This window comes from Triticum aestivum, chromosome 6B, assembly GCF_018294505.1.
Source record: "Triticum aestivum cultivar Chinese Spring chromosome 6B, IWGSC CS RefSeq v2.1, whole genome shotgun sequence".
NCBI classification, from domain to species: domain Eukaryota; kingdom Viridiplantae; phylum Streptophyta; class Magnoliopsida; order Poales; family Poaceae; genus Triticum; species Triticum aestivum.
The window spans coordinates 634,923,062-634,938,589 of NC_057810.1; the positions used below are offsets into that span (position 1 = coordinate 634,923,062).

The window sequence follows — 15,528 nt, forward strand, 5'->3', positions numbered from 1 at the left end:
GGAGTTTCTCAGTTTCCTGAAAGATTTTAATCTCCTCTTCACATGCCTTGAGGACTTCATATTGTCCTTAGAACTGTTTATCTTGACGATCACAGTTTGATTATCACAGTTCATCAGGATAGGGGGTATTGGTTTTTCAACCATAGGTAAGTCCATCAATTGCTCACCAAGCCACTCTGCTTTAACAGTGGCAGTGTCTAATGCTGTGAGTTCTGCTTCCATAATTGACCTCGTTAAGATGGTCTGCTTGCAAGACTTCCAGGAAACAGCGCCACCACCAAGTGTAAAAACATAACCACTTGTGGCCTTAATCTCATCAGCATCAGATATCCAGTTTGAGTCACTATAACCCTCCAGTACCCTTGGATACCCGGTGTAGTGAATCCCATAGCTCGTAGTGCCCTTCAAGTAGCGCATAACTCTCTCAAGCGCACGCCAATGATCATCTCCCGGTTTTGACACAAACCGACTCAGCTTGCTCACAGCAAAAGAGATGTCAGGCCTTGTGGCACTCGCCAAATACATAAGCGAGCCAATAATCTGAGAATACCTCAGTTGATCTCTAGCAATCCGTCGATTCTTTCGAAGCAACACACTAGCATCATATGGAGTTGGAGAAGGCGTGCAGTCGCTATACCCAAAACGACTCAAGACCTTTTCCACATAGTGAGACTGAAGCAGTGTGATCCCACCATTCTCATCTCTCAACAGCTTGATGTTTAAGATAACATCAGCTACTCCTAGATCCTTCATCTCAAAACAACGAGATAAGAAATCCTTAACCTCCTTGATTAAATCAAGTTTGGTTCCAAAGATCAATATGTCGTCGACATACAGACAAAGAATAACTCCTTCGCCCCCACTATGGCGATAGTACACACACTTGTCACCATCATTTACTACAAAGCCGACAATAGTTAATGTTTTTTCGAACTTCTCATGCCACTCCTTAGGAGCTTGTTTAAGGCCATATAAAGACTTTAACAACTTGCACACCTTTCCTTCCTGACCAGGTACTACAAAACCATCTGGCTGATCCATGTAAATTTCCTCCTTCAACTCTCCATTGAGGAAAGCCGTCTTAACGTCCATTCGATGAACGAGAAGACCATGTGAGGCAGCCAGTGATAGTAGCACCCGAATTGTGGTCAGTCTAGCCACGGGTGAGTAAGTATCAAAGAAGTCTTCACCTTCTTTCTGGGTATAACCCTTAGCCACAAGCCATGCCTTGTACTTTTCAATCGTACCATCAGGTCTAAGCTTCTTCTTGAACACCCACTTACATCCTACATGTTTGCACCCATAAGGACGATCAGTGATCTCCCAGGTCCTGTTAGCTAAGATTGAATCCATCTCGCTACGAACAGCTACCTTCCAGTAGTCAGCATCAGGAGATGCATAGGCTTCTGAAATAGTCCTGGGCGTGTCATCCACAAGGTACACAATGAAATCATCACCAAAGGACTTTGCAGTCCTCTGTCTCTTACTCCTTATAGGAGTTTCATTGTCACCCTCAATAGGATTCTCAACGTGTTCCATCGCAATGGTGGGTTCAGGAATTACAGTGAGTTCCTCACTAGATGGAATAGGTATCTCCTGATTTGATGAACTTGACATATCCTTCATAGGAAAAATGTGCTCAAAGAAAGTTGCATCATTAGACTTCATAATCGTACCAACATGCATGTCGGATACCTCAGATTTTATTATCAAAAATCTATAGCCAATGCTATAAAAAGCATAGCCCAGAAGAACACAATCCACGGTTTTTGGTCCAAGCTTGCGCTTCTTGGGAATTGGTATATTGACTTTCGCCAAACAACCCCAAGAACGTAGGTAAGAGAGTTTCAACCTTTTCCTTTCCCATTCCTCAAATGGAGTCATGGTCTTATGCTTTGTGGGAACTCGGTTTAGGACATGACACGCGGTCATTAGCGCCTCCCCCCACCATTCCTTGGAAAGACCCGATGTGTCTAACATGGCGTTAACCAAATCAGTTAGAGTTTGGTTCTTTCTTTCGGCCACCCCATTAGACTGAGGTGAGTAGGGAGGTGTCCTCTCATGGATTATACCATGTTCCGCACAAAACAAATCAAATTCATTCTAAAAATACTCTCCACCACGATCGGACCTAAGCCATTTAATTTTTCGATCAAGTTGGTTCTCTGCCTCAGCTTTATAGTTTTTGAAGAAAGTTAAAGCCTCATCTTTTGATTTCAGAAGATACACATAACAATATCTAGTGGAGTCATCAATCAACGTCATGAAGTATCTCTTTCCACCTTTTGTCAACACGCCATTCATCTCACAGAGATCAGAATGTATAAGCTCTAGTGGCGCCAAGTCTCTTGCCTCTGCAGTCTTATGGGACTTGCAAGGTTGTTTAGCTTGCACACATACTGGCACTTAGAGCCTTTGACAGTAGAGATTTTCGGAATTAAATTCATATTGGCTAGCCGCGTCATGCAACCAAAGTTAATATGACAAAGTCATGCATGCCAAATATCTGACTCATTATTGTGGCAAACATTATTAATAACTTTAGTGCAAATATCTGACAAAGATAGGCGGAACAAGCCTCCGCACTCATAGCCTTTTCCAACAAATTGTCCACACTTGGAAATTACAACTTTATTGGACTCAAAAACAAACTTAAAACCATCTCGACATAAACGGGAACCGCTAACGAGATTTTTATTGATGGACGGCACATGATGAACGTTCCTCAGACGCACGGTCTTCCCCGAAGTAAACTTCAGATCGACCGTACCAACACCTCGAACGATGGCATGTGACCCGTTCCCCATCAGCACGGGAGAAGTTCGTGTGGCCTGGTAAGAAGAAAACATGGAGGCGTCAGCACAAACATGTACATTGGCACCGGTGTCAATTAACCAATCAGGGGATTGAAATACTGAAAGGATGGTAGGAAAAATACCGTACCCTGATTCCTTCATATCAGTATCACCGATGACAACATTAGCGGACTTGCCGCCCTTCTCATGTTTGCGCTCCTCAAAGCGGTTAGGACACTTCGGAGCCCAGTGATTAGGATCACCACAGACATGGCAAAGTCCCTTCCCCTTCTTATGAGAATTCTTCTTGAAGTTGGTAGAATGTGATGGCTTGTTCTTTGTATCAAACTTGCCTTTGCCCTGAGTTTTGTTCTTGTTGTTCTTGAACTTATTGGCGTCTTTAAAGAGACATGGCAAAGTCCCTTCCCCTGCTCCATGACGTACAACTCACAACCGGCGTCTGAGGCACCAAACTTGGCCTCGAGCGCAGCCCACATGTCCTTGCCATTGTCAAACAACATATACGAATCCATGATGGAATCATCAAGAACACCCAGAAGAGCGCCTTTAAAGAGAGTATCGATCTTCTCAAAAGCTTCCAGCTGTGCTGGATTAAGATCGCCCTCAGGCTTGCCCTTAGTGGTGTCATAGCAGCCCATGGTCTGAAACCAGTAGACTGCTCTCGTGCGCCATCTCTTATATTGCGCCCCCTTAAAGGCAGGCGGCTTCAGATGCGCAGCAAAATCACTCGGAGTAAATTGCCTAGAATCAGGTTTTTGGATTGTTGAAAATATGAGCAAATTACTATGAGAATTAATCCGAATTAACAGAAAATAAATCATGACTACAGTAGCAGAGATTGAACTAATCATGCGAACTAGCATAATAGATGAACAGATCACATCTAGGGCACATACTAGAAACATGAATTCTACCACGATCTCGAACAGGAAAGATAGAATCACATATGATGCAGCGGGAGCAGCACCGCCGGCGTTGACGTTGTTGCCCATGTCGTCGAGGATGAGGTTGCCGAGGTCGGGGAAGAAGTCGTCGTTCGCGAAGTCGTCGCTGCCAGTAGTCGCGCGAGTGCGCTCCCCAAAATCCTGATCGCCCCTCTCCCGTACAGGATCAAGAGAGGCGGGGTTCCGGAGGCCTGCTGTCCCTTCTCCCGGTGCACGCCGAAAAAAGGGATGGAGAAGACTTGATTGGCGGCGCAATGGTCTGGAACGGCGGTGAGAAACCATACGAAAAACGGCGGCAGCTAGGGTAGACGTCTGCCTGACTATATAGTGCGGGCCGGGTAGGTCGTGGGAGTAAACCCCACGTCCGAGTCGTCACGATCCAAAAGAACCGGAAATGGTTCAGTAATTAACGCGTCCATTAATTATTGATTAATGACTCATTAATTTTTCCCGAGCTGCAAAAATATAGACAATGTGCATAGCTCTGTCCTCGGCTCGGCTCAATCCCGCAACCCGCGGCGCGTCGTGACGAGGCGAGGCGAGGCGAGGCGTGGTGAGGCGAGCGAGGAGGAGGAGCGCGCGTGTAGGTCTCCTCTTCTCATGCTCATACAAGTGGGAGGAGAGCTCACCTTATAAAGAGGTGCAACTCTCTCTCAACTTATGAGGTGGGACTAAATTTTAGCCTCACTCACTCCACTCACATTTGTGCATGAATGGGCCAAGAGAATTTCAGAATTTTAGTTGGGCTTTGGGCCAAAAGCCCACCAGCAAATTCCAACAATCCCCCACAAAGTCTCATTGGCACATTTCACTATTTGGTTCCTAAATATTGTTTATATACCGGTGCTTAGTGGAGACTGTGAAGTTGAACTTCCACTTAGAGATTTATGCTACACTAGATCACGAATTGAATAGTGGACTATGCCTTGAACTACAAGTTTTCTGCGAGTCTAGTTTCACACAAATTCTTGACCGGTACTGGGCTGCCGCAAGGCTTCCCCGCGGGTGGAGCGTATACGTCTTACTCCAGGGCCTTTCATGAATTTATTGAGAGCACCCACTTCTCACAGACTGCGACGTTAACAGTCAAATTCATATAGGTGTGTTCCTCAGGAGATGCTCTGCAGGACAACATCTCTACTTACTCAAATAAGCCACTTGGAACACATTAAGATAGATATCAACCTGCCATGCAGATCAGGAGAGTATTGCATCTTTACGGAGTGGGATAATTAAAATAAGGATACTCTCCTCTCAGCTGACCAACAACTTGTCTCCCACTTCTACTTCACGGGATCTCCGATCACATAGAGTGGGTTACCACTATGGACAACTCATGCGGTGGGTCTCAAACCCATCTCCATCGATGCATTATCTATCACATTACGTGATAGACCCTTTGTGAAGGGATCTGCCAAGTTTTTCGATGTTTGGATATAATCCAACGTAATAACTCCGGAGTTTTTCAGTTTCCTGACAGATTTTAATCTCCTCTTCACATGCCTTGAGGACTTCATATTGTCCTTAGAATTGTTTATCTTGACTATCACAGTTTGATTATCACAGTTCATCAGGATAGGGGGTATTGGTTTTTCAACCATAGGTAAGTCCATCAATAGCTCACGAAGCCACTCTGCTTCAACAATGGCAGTGTCTAATGTTGTGAGTTCTGCTTTCATAGTTGACCTCGTTAAGATGGTCTGCTTGCAAGACTTCCAGGAAACAGCGCCACCACCAAGTGTAAAAACATAACCACTTGTGGTCTTAATCTCATCAGCATCAGATATCCGGTTTGAGTCACTATAACCCTTCAGTACCCTTGGATACCCGGCGAGGCGAGGCGAGCGAGGAGGAGGAGCGCGCGTGTAGGTCTCCTCTTCTCATGCTCATACAAGTGGTAGGAGAGCTCACCTTATAAAGAGGTGCAACTCTCTCTCAACTTATAAGGTGGGACTAAACTTTAGCCTCACCCACTCCACTCACATGTGTGCATGAATGGGCCAAGAGAATTTCAGAATTTTAGTTGGGCCTTGGGCCAAAAGCCCACCAGCAAATTCCAACAGAGTCAACGACCACGGCGTGGATGCGCCGGGGGCGCATGGAGCAGAGGAAGTCGTGGAGGCGCTTGTTGTAGCGGCTGACGAGGTCGAGGTACCTGAGCATGAACTGCCCGTCGTGGGTCAGCTTGGGCGGGTCCTCCACGGCCGGGAGCGTGTGGAAGCGGACGGGCGGCATGGAGGCGGCAAGGCGGGCGACGACGGCGCCGAAGGCGATGTCCTCCTTGACGCTGGGATCGATGAGCGCGACGATGACAGCGTAGCCGTGGTCGAGGAGGGTACCCGCGAGCTGCGTCATCGGGACGAAGTGGCTGACGGAAAGCCCCGGGTACAGAACGACCGTCTTCTCCTTCTCCATGGGCTCTCTCTCTCTCTCTGTGTGACGGGAGGATGATATGACCTCGTGACGACGGAGCGCATCTCGGTTTTGAAGGCAACCTCGTGGTGCTTCGATCGATGGTTGGTGAGCAATTCGAATCTTTCATCGTAGGCACGACGTAGCATCGATGAGCAGCCGCTTTCACAGTGCCGCTCGATCGCCGTACGCTCTCTCACCAGCATGAATAGAGCGTGGTCCAAGTAGAGAGCCACTTACGAATGTCTTTGGAGGGAGTCTGATTGTTCCTCCGGTCTGACATGATGGAGAAGAGGAAATTACACAAAACACCTACTTTTGATGCTAGTTTTGCACAGAACGCCTATTTTACAGATTTGTCGCACAAAACATCATATATTGAGGTTAGAACTGAGAAAAGTTTGTAATCCAAACCAAATCCAGTCCAATCCATACATGTACATGTGTACCAATCAAACTAAACCAATCCAAACTATAAGTGATATAATCCAAACCAAACTAAACTGCTCATGTTTTCAAGCCAAACCAATCCAACCCATTTCCTAGAATTAGTCTCTGTCCAAAATTTCAAACTATGGACATGCGCAAATGCGGGACGTGGATAGCTCCTAATGCATGAATACTAATTGCCATCATTGAACACCATGGCTGTTGATGCATGCATGAATACTAGTAATTGCCATCACTGAACACAGTGGTTGTTGATGTAGCTTGCTCCAGTCGGCCAAGTAGCAGACATGCCGGCCAGCTTCGGGTGCACTGCTGCGTAGCACCCATGTAGGCGGGCAACAAGTTCCATTCCTGGCCTTGCAGGCTTGGTCACCGGCCGCGGCGTCTTGGTCGGTGGCGGCGTCTCACCTGGCAGAGAGAGAGAGAACAGCGTCTCACCTGGCAGAAAGAGAGAGAGAGAGAGAGAGCGGCGATGGCCGGAGCTCCATCCAGCGGTATCCCAGCGATCCCTGCCGGCGGCCGTCGCCCATCGAGGCTGCTAGTATGATTTGGTCGCTAGATTTGGTTTCAGACTATGGGTTAAAACTGTTTGAGACCAATCGTTCTCTGTCCAAACCAAACCAATCCAGCCCAAAAATAAGTGCAGCCCAGACCAAATTGAATCTCTACGAAATGGAGCAGTTGGTGAGTCCACGCGGTTTATTTCGCTGGTTTATTTTTGTCATCTTTCCACCTCCGTTTTTTTCGTCATCCTCCCACACATGTTAACTCGCTACCCTCCCACGCACTAAAAAAACCAGCCCGCTCCTCCCGATCCACTTACCTGCTCCCTCCCTTGATCCCTACCTATCCCTAGGTCGTCTCCCCCTCTCCAAACGCCGCCGCAGCCGCCGCACCCTAGTTCTCGATCCGGGTTTGATGCGGTGTCTCCCAGCGATGGCCTCCTCCTCACGCCGTCGCCCTCGCCCTCATCCTCCTACTCAAGAGGTCACCGTCGCCTCCCTCGCCCGCAGCCATGATCCGATCTGGCGTTGGCGCCGCAAATTGCCCTCACGACTCAAGTCTCCTCTTGTCTCCTCTCTCAGGACATCTCTCTCCCCCCGCGGCTCGCTGCCGCCGCACCGCCAGGCCGATTCCAGCGAGTACCGGCGGCGGGTAGCAGATCAACGACCTCCCCTCGCCCCGCTCCTTCCTCCCATCCCTCCAGATCCGTCGCTAGGGGCCTCCCACGCTCGCTCCGTCGACCTTGCCCACATGGCAGATCGCCGCTGCTGGCCGAGGCCGGCGTTCTACCGGTGAGCGGAGCGGCCATGGCTCGGCTCGTTCGACCCTCACACATCTCTATGATCCGGATGGCAAGGCGGCAGCCGCCATCCAGCGACTTGACTGCCCAGGTACTTACTGCCAGTTTTCCCCTCTCTCTTCCTCTCGATCTCCATGCCCATCGATTTAACCCAAATCCTCATATCTCACTGGGCGTAAGGCGAGATTAACCCAACTCCTCATATCCAATTAGGTGTAAAGGAAGATTAATGTATGTGCTATGTTGTTTACTCGCAGTTTGATTAAGTAACTAATTTGTGTTCTCACTAATTTACATATTACCCTGTGTTGTATTGCTAGGGCTGGATGGACCTACAGAACCGTCAAGTTAATCAGCAGGGGTGGCGACCACCTCAGGGCAGAGGCTGCGGGCGTCGCTCAATGGAGACGCCATTTTTGGCTGGCATGACGTTGATGTTTCCCGCAAGAACCTCCACAGGGTGCACCTGTTAAGGTTGTTCTACTTACTGCAGTTTGTTCTTTATCTTGTTATATAGAGGCATCAAAATATAATAAGTACTCCCTCCTTCCCATTATATTAGGCGTCTAAGCTCCTAGCACGAAAATTAGTGCATGGTGGTGGTTCGTGAGTCGTACCGTTACAAGATCTACTCTAACCACCAGTTGACCGATCCAGTTTTTAGTTTTCAAGTGAAAATTGCCCACTGCGCTACATGCCCCAAGTAGTTGATTAAATTGGTAATGCTAACCGTATGAGAGAAAATCCTAGGCTAACTGTACAGGAGAGAAAATAGCACGGGGCAGAGCTAACGCACCTTAAATATTGAGATTTCCTGCGAAAGCTAATACACCTTAGATAATGGGAAGGAGAGAGTAGAAAATATGTTTGGTTCCGGTCTACTGGTTATTTTTTGGAATAAATCTGCTAAGCTTGAAGAACTGGCTGGTCTTACCATGTTCCATGATAATACTGCTAATATCTGGTCCCAAGTCTTGTTTTGCAATGATTAACTAACACTAATCAGCATGCTTGTTTTGTACGGATATTGATTACTTTATTTATATCTTGAAGTTTGATAGTGCTATCCAGCACAGAATGATTGTCCACTACTACTTCTATTATTTGCTCATAAACATGCTTAGCATGGTCTTGCTCTCATATCAATATCACAACACGCATTACTAATTTGAATATTGTTTGCTGTTTTCGCCCTCGGAAAGCTAAAGAACGTGAATGAAGATTATGGATAACTTTCTTCGATAGCAAGGTCTGTACTCTGAACTGATGCATTATGTAGCAACACTCTTGTGATGTTTGCTTGATGATATAGCAACAATATTACTTCATTTTACTAAATAATGCATACCGGTATACCACTATGTACCTTAATTGTCTTTCATCTTTCCATATCTCTTCATGTGTGTTATTTTGAGCCGATTTAATCGTACCCATCATTGTTACTATGATTGCTAAGTTCCTTTCATTCGACGAGTTTGCTACGGTCTAGCGACGGGGATGCAAGGAGAAGCTGATGCGGGTTCAAGGGGCCATGAGGATGCCCAACATGAAGGTGCTCAACAATCAGGGCATCCAGGATGATGGAGGTGATGCCGGCCAGGTCCCCTTTGCCGTCGACATCTTCTACGACGGGCCCCGTAGGGCAAGACTGTCGGCTGCTCATCACAGTGGCGGCGGCCACGGAGACCTCTTCCATGGCGTCGGTGGGGCCTTCCCCTGTCAAGCGCATCGGCTCCTTGGCTGGATCACGGGGATACACACCCCAACAAACATAACCGACTGGCCTGCTCACCGGTGTGACTAACTTCTCTTTACGTGCCCCGGCATGCTTCCTCACAGCTGACACTGGCGCCCCCACAATCCATCGGCCTCTCCTCGCCTTCACGTGCCAATCGCCCATGCCTCGCAGCCGCTGTAGCATGTGCTTACCCGTGCGAACCAGTGCCGAGAACCACGGGCATCGAGTAGATCCGTCATCTTTTGGGACGGCCACCACCACCAAGGACCAACGTGACCACTTCCGGACAGGGGGTCGGGTTTCTTACACGTCCTCTATCAAGGTGCTTGCCCTGTCCGCAATGACACTATTCTGAGTACCTCAATCTTGTGGCAACCTCCTGGTATGTCTTCTGTCTGATCCATGGTCTTCTCATCCTCTTTCGTTTCTGATTAGCATGATTATCTTTTAGTCTGTTAGAATTATATATTGGAAGAGAGGATCAAGGATAACCACCAGGTATAGCATTTGGTTGGATTGATGTTTCGTCCGCACTGCCACTTCATTATTTCCTGTACAGTCCACCTTCACACTCTTGTAAGCTCAACCAAAGATTTCTGACTAAGTTCTCATGATTTATCAATATACAAAATATTAAATTTTGTAGTGTAAATAATTGTGTTTCTTTTGTATGGGTCACCAGGGATAGGAAACAGAAAGCCACCAGTGGTGAACAACAAGTGCAGATTTCTAGTCCTTCAGGTGATTGATCATTGTGGTAATTCATTCTTTTTTCAGAATTTGATTGCAATTGGGTTGGAGGGAAGCAACAAAATTCCTATCCTGTAATATGCATTTTTGGTGTGTGCCTTGACAGTTGTTCAGGTCGATACAGAATTTCATTCATGTGGTTTTTTAAGGCACTCAATTTAACATTGTTTTTATTTTTGTCTAAGAGTTGGATTGCCGTTAAGATTTGAGACTGATATATGTAGGGGCCTACAAGATCCAATTCATGTTAGTTACCTACTCAGTGCTTACCTATAAATCTGTACCTCGGTGCATCTTTCATAAAATGTTAATTCTGTAATTTATAGAAGTGAACAAATTCCTTAAAGTAGTTCTTACATGTGCTATAGACGATTCATCATTGATGAAAGGTGAAAGGAACATAGCTGGGAAATTGATTTGGGCATTTATTGTCGAGATAGCTAGGTAATGAAACTGTAGCTGTACATGAGAGCAGTTGTTCTATAAGATATTGAGAGCTTTACTTTGGGTGCTCAAGTGCAACAATTACTTCTTCCTGAAGGATCTTGTTTCTGTCTTTGATGGGTCTCTACACATATGCTTGCAGCATATACAAGCTATTATTGATTTTTTTTAGTTTTTAATGGTCAAAAATCATGTTGTTCCTGTTTGCTCTTTATTAAAATCTTCCCGGGATTTAATTCAGAAAGAATGATGCTCCGGACGATTTAGGTCGTGCTTAGATAATAGCAACAAGCAATGGCGACAAACTTCACCTAAATGGCCAGTTAGATAAATGCTCCTGTACTCACACATCTCTTACGCCATTTAGATTCATACACACTTTGTATCAGCATCACCTGGAAACACGTTTATGCTGTCACACATCTGTTGGCATCTAGCTTTCATTTCTTTTTGAATTTTGCTCAGATTGGAGATGGGAGAGAGAGCAAGGCTCGGTACTTCTTTACTAACTGTTGATGCTGCCCTTCGAAGAAGGGAGAGATACAACAAACGCTTCAGAGTGTTCTAATGTGCTCATCATGTGATTTTATTTGATTATCTAATTTATTCTCGAGACTTTAAATGGAGTCAAATCCGCCAGGTCGTGCATGGGGATGAGATTGGAAGACCCGACAGCGTCGGCGAAACAACATGCTTTTAATGCTTCAAGGTGGTTTTACAATCACCATGCTTTTAATGCCAGCTTGTCTTTCGAAGTGGGCTAATTCAGTAGGCTTACTCAATGTCTCATGGGTTCATGTATTAGGTATCATCAACAAGAGTTGGCTGCAGCTGCTATATGTATGTTATGGATCAGACATGTTATGAATTACAATTTTGTTATCAATGCTTTATGTTTATTGTTTCGTTCCAATGCATGAGTATTCGTCTTGTTTTAAAAGAATAGTTTGGAGGCCATCAAATCAAGGGTAAAGACATGGAAATTATCACTTCTTGCATATGTTATAGCATAAAATGATTTTTTGTCAATGTTAATATTTGTCAATTCATTCTGCAGCAACGGACCCGCTGTGGTAGTAGTAGTGAGGTGGATATATCTGCAAGGACATGAGACATGTAGAACCATTGAAATATTTATATCCACTAGATAAAAATGTACACATAAGCTCGGTACATGCTTGGAGAAGGTGCGGCGTTGCGATGAACAACAGGTTAGCAACACGTGCTTTATAGGCGAGCCTATAAAATATTAAAATCGGGATGTCACTCACTATTAAGAAACACGATGCCACAGTCCTGCTTGCATCTAGGAGCTAACCAATGAATATATATTGTATATGAGCTTATTTTTATTTATCTATTATTTTAATATATGTTTGTATGTTCACCTTTGTAGATCAGAGCTAAAAACCAATGGCTTCGTGTCATGCTTTCGAAAATGTTGATTGACAAAGTCGATGGACTAGACTAAAACTCGATTTTACAGAATTAGAAGAGATCATACTAATAATAGTTCTTCTTTGTAGAAATGTTGCATATGATAATACAAAAGGTGTATTTTTATACATGTTTACTTTTGCATATTATGAGAAAGATGGATATGGATTATGTTACTGTTAAAAAGGAATTCATCGATAAGGGTCCCAAGGCAATGTCGTTGGATTGGGCCATAAATTCACCCAAGTTTTAAGTATATATGTGCCATCACTAAAACAAATAAAAAGGCCCGTAGCAACGCACGGGCAATCTACTAGTTAACATAGTGTCTCAGTCTATTTTGTCCAATCCAATGACAACCCAATAGGAAACCAAACTGAAACTATAGTTTGAATCCAAACTATTCCCAGGTCTAATTGGGGGTAATTTATTGTAGCTAAGTCTAATTCATCATTTGGGTGTGTTGACATGATTTCTGACAAGTGGGTCCAGTTTGTAAGTGCACCGCGTAAAAAAATACTTGTCTCATCAGCAGCCAACTAGAACCGTTAATATCTGCTTCAATTGAGCTGAATTTTTCCAAGAATGTTAATGAGTGCATGTATGATTTATTGCTTTTTAATATTTTTGAAAAGGTTAAATTTGACGAAAAAATTGAACAAGTTAACTAACATTGCAAATATCTCACAAACTGTTGGTCCAAATGAGTTGTTTTTTTCTAGAATATTATTGGATACATGTGTGATTTACAGGAATTGTTTTGCATTTTTTGAAAATTTTGAATTTTGAGTAAAAAATTATATGGGCCAATGTAAATTGTGAATATCTCATTATAATGTGGTCCAAACTAGCTAAAACTTTCTAGACCCATTACTGATTACATCTAGCCGGTAGCACACCACAAACTTTCATGTGAAAAACATAAGATTGCTATACAAATTTGAAATGATTCTAAGTAGGGACAATATTCATAAAATAAAATAAGTACCACCAAGCTATGGTAGATATTGTCACCATCAGGCTTTAGCATTCAAATGGTCGTCATAAAGCCATCATTGACATCATCAAGTCTGAAGCAACAAAAAATTACCTCCATGAGGTTTTAGCATCCATGTAGTTGTCATGTGACCATTCGAGACATCATCAAGCCGCAGACAGCAAAAGATTACCGCCATTGGGTTTAAGCCCGCCATTGGGTTTTAGCATCCAAATACTAGGCAAGTTTGCAATGTTAGTTGACTCATTCAATATATTTTTTAAATTTAAAATTTTCAAAATGCAGAAAAAGACCCAATAAATCATGTGTGCACTCACTAATATTCTAGAAAAAAATCAGCTCAATTGGAGCAAAGAATTGTGAGATATTGACAGTTCTAGTTGGTAAACTACAAGGAAGGCAGAACACCTACCTACATGCATAATTTAAAATTTGTGCAGATAGATAATTGTACTTGCGCTCGTCGTTCAAGAGCAACATATAATAGTAGAAGTTGCAGCATATAATACAACAGAGTTAAAGCACGAAACCTTCAATAGCACATTCACATAACCCAGTTGCATATTCAGTTAACCAGAAACTTTAATCATGATGCAAAAAGTTTAGACTTGCATCTTCAAGCAAGCAAGCTAGTAGTTATTTTCCATAACTAAGGAACAAGTTCATGATTAAAACTGATTTTGCATTTTCAGGCAAGTAAAATTAAAACAAATGTTCAAAAGTAAGAACAGCATGAGAATACAGATAGACGAGAAGACAACAAAGTAAGCACACATTTCTAATGTATTATTATTACACTTATTTATTTCCAATCTGACATTTTCAAAACATATAAAATACAAAATATTTGATTTGAAATTTTTCCGGTGCTAAAAAATTCAGATCAACGGAATGAACATGTGCACTCGGGGAAATTCAATCATGCAACATATGAGGTTAGTTTATATTCTTCTGAAATTTATGATGATAAGAAAGGAACTAAACAATCTAACCTCTTGATGAAACTTGCATTATAGGAGGCAGTGCTTGCACAAAACTATGTGGGACAAGAAGGTCAACACCACACAACAAAACAAAAAGAATTTAGTAAAGAGGTGTAATATAACACTATATCATATTGCATAAAAACTAAAAAATGCATGCACAGTTTTGCATGTACCTAAAGAACTTGATCTCTGATATATTTTGCAGGAATTAATCGAAGTTTAGTTTGGGAAGCAAATTTTTCAAATGATTAATGAGCTGGTAGCACCACAAGGAGCCACATAGTCTTACACAGAACTCATGCAACAAATGACTGTGATGCGTCATCTTCAAAGTGACAACATGACAATCCCTATAACAAGTTTCACTTCACTCTTACAAGCAGGCATAAATGCGGAGGTATGTGTTATTACTAAAACCTATATTCAGAGTTTTGAATGAAGCTCATTAGTACATTAGCAGTACCTAAAATAAATTAACTTGCAGGATTAGCATCTCATGGCAGAAAAAATAACAAGCAACCATTTGCAACAAAATATCATGTGGGACCAATATTCAATATCTCAAGTAGTAGAAGATGATCAAGTTGAAGATGAAGACGGACATGAAGATGAAGCAAATGAGTATACTTCTGAATGCAGCAGTGATCCAAATGAATCTGATGCAAAGGAAGGTTACCTAGAACAAAATACAATAAGTTGTGATCAGTTGTGTGCAGATCATAGTGAAAGTGCGTTATATTGACTAGAGGGGGGGGGGTGAATAGGCGATTTTTATGAATTCTTCACTGAGGAATTTGCTGGTGAGGAAATTCCTAAATGAAGAACTACTTGCACCGGAATAAGTACTCAGAAAGGAACATAACAGAAGACAAGCATAGTCATCATGATGAAATGAAGACAAGCACATAGTACAGAAAGCGTAGACACAGGATAACACAAGGAAGAAGACAATTAGACTGAAGAAATAGAACTGAGGAAATTGAGAAAGTCTTCAGTCAATGTCTTCAAACAGATATGAACAGGCACACAACAACATACATGAGGAAATGAAAGAGTTGAGGAAATAGAGCCAGTTAGCTCGGTGAAGACAATGATTTGGTAGACCAGTTCCAACTGCTGTCTCAGTTGTACATCTGGTTGGAGCGGCCGAGTCTTTAAACTCGAGGACACCCAGTCCCGGACACACAGTCCTCACCGTATTCTCCTTGAGCTAAGATCACACAGACCTCGCCCAATCACTCGTGGTAAGTC

At 43.6% G+C, this 15,528-nt stretch overlaps 1 protein-coding gene and 1 long non-coding RNA gene across 9 annotated transcripts in view; one reads left to right on the forward strand and one right to left on the reverse strand.

Moving 5' to 3' along the window:
• LOC123134628 (UDP-glycosyltransferase 88B1-like) overlaps positions 1–6,175 on the reverse strand; it is a 36,989-nt gene extending 30,814 nt beyond the window's left edge. The window contains exon 1 of the mRNA XM_044553842.1: positions 5,820–6,175. Within this exon, the coding sequence (XP_044409777.1) occupies positions 5,820–6,175 (356 nt within the window). The remainder of the gene's footprint in view (positions 1–5,819) is intronic.
• A 1,271-nt stretch (positions 6,176–7,446) lies between these two features.
• Positions 7,447–12,169, forward strand: LOC123138410 (uncharacterized). 8 transcript variants are annotated; one of them, XR_006469101.1, is made up of 5 exons: positions 7,447–8,016; positions 8,246–8,399; positions 9,128–11,566; positions 11,663–11,697; positions 11,915–12,169. It is a non-coding gene; the product is annotated as an uncharacterized lncRNA (long non-coding RNA). The 8 variants fall into 8 exon arrangements; XR_006469098.1 differs by adding an exon at positions 8,139–8,156 and having other exon boundaries at positions 9,128–12,169; XR_006469100.1 differs by adding an exon at positions 8,139–8,156 and having other exon boundaries at positions 9,134–12,169.
• Positions 12,170–15,528: the final 3,359 nt, after the last annotated feature.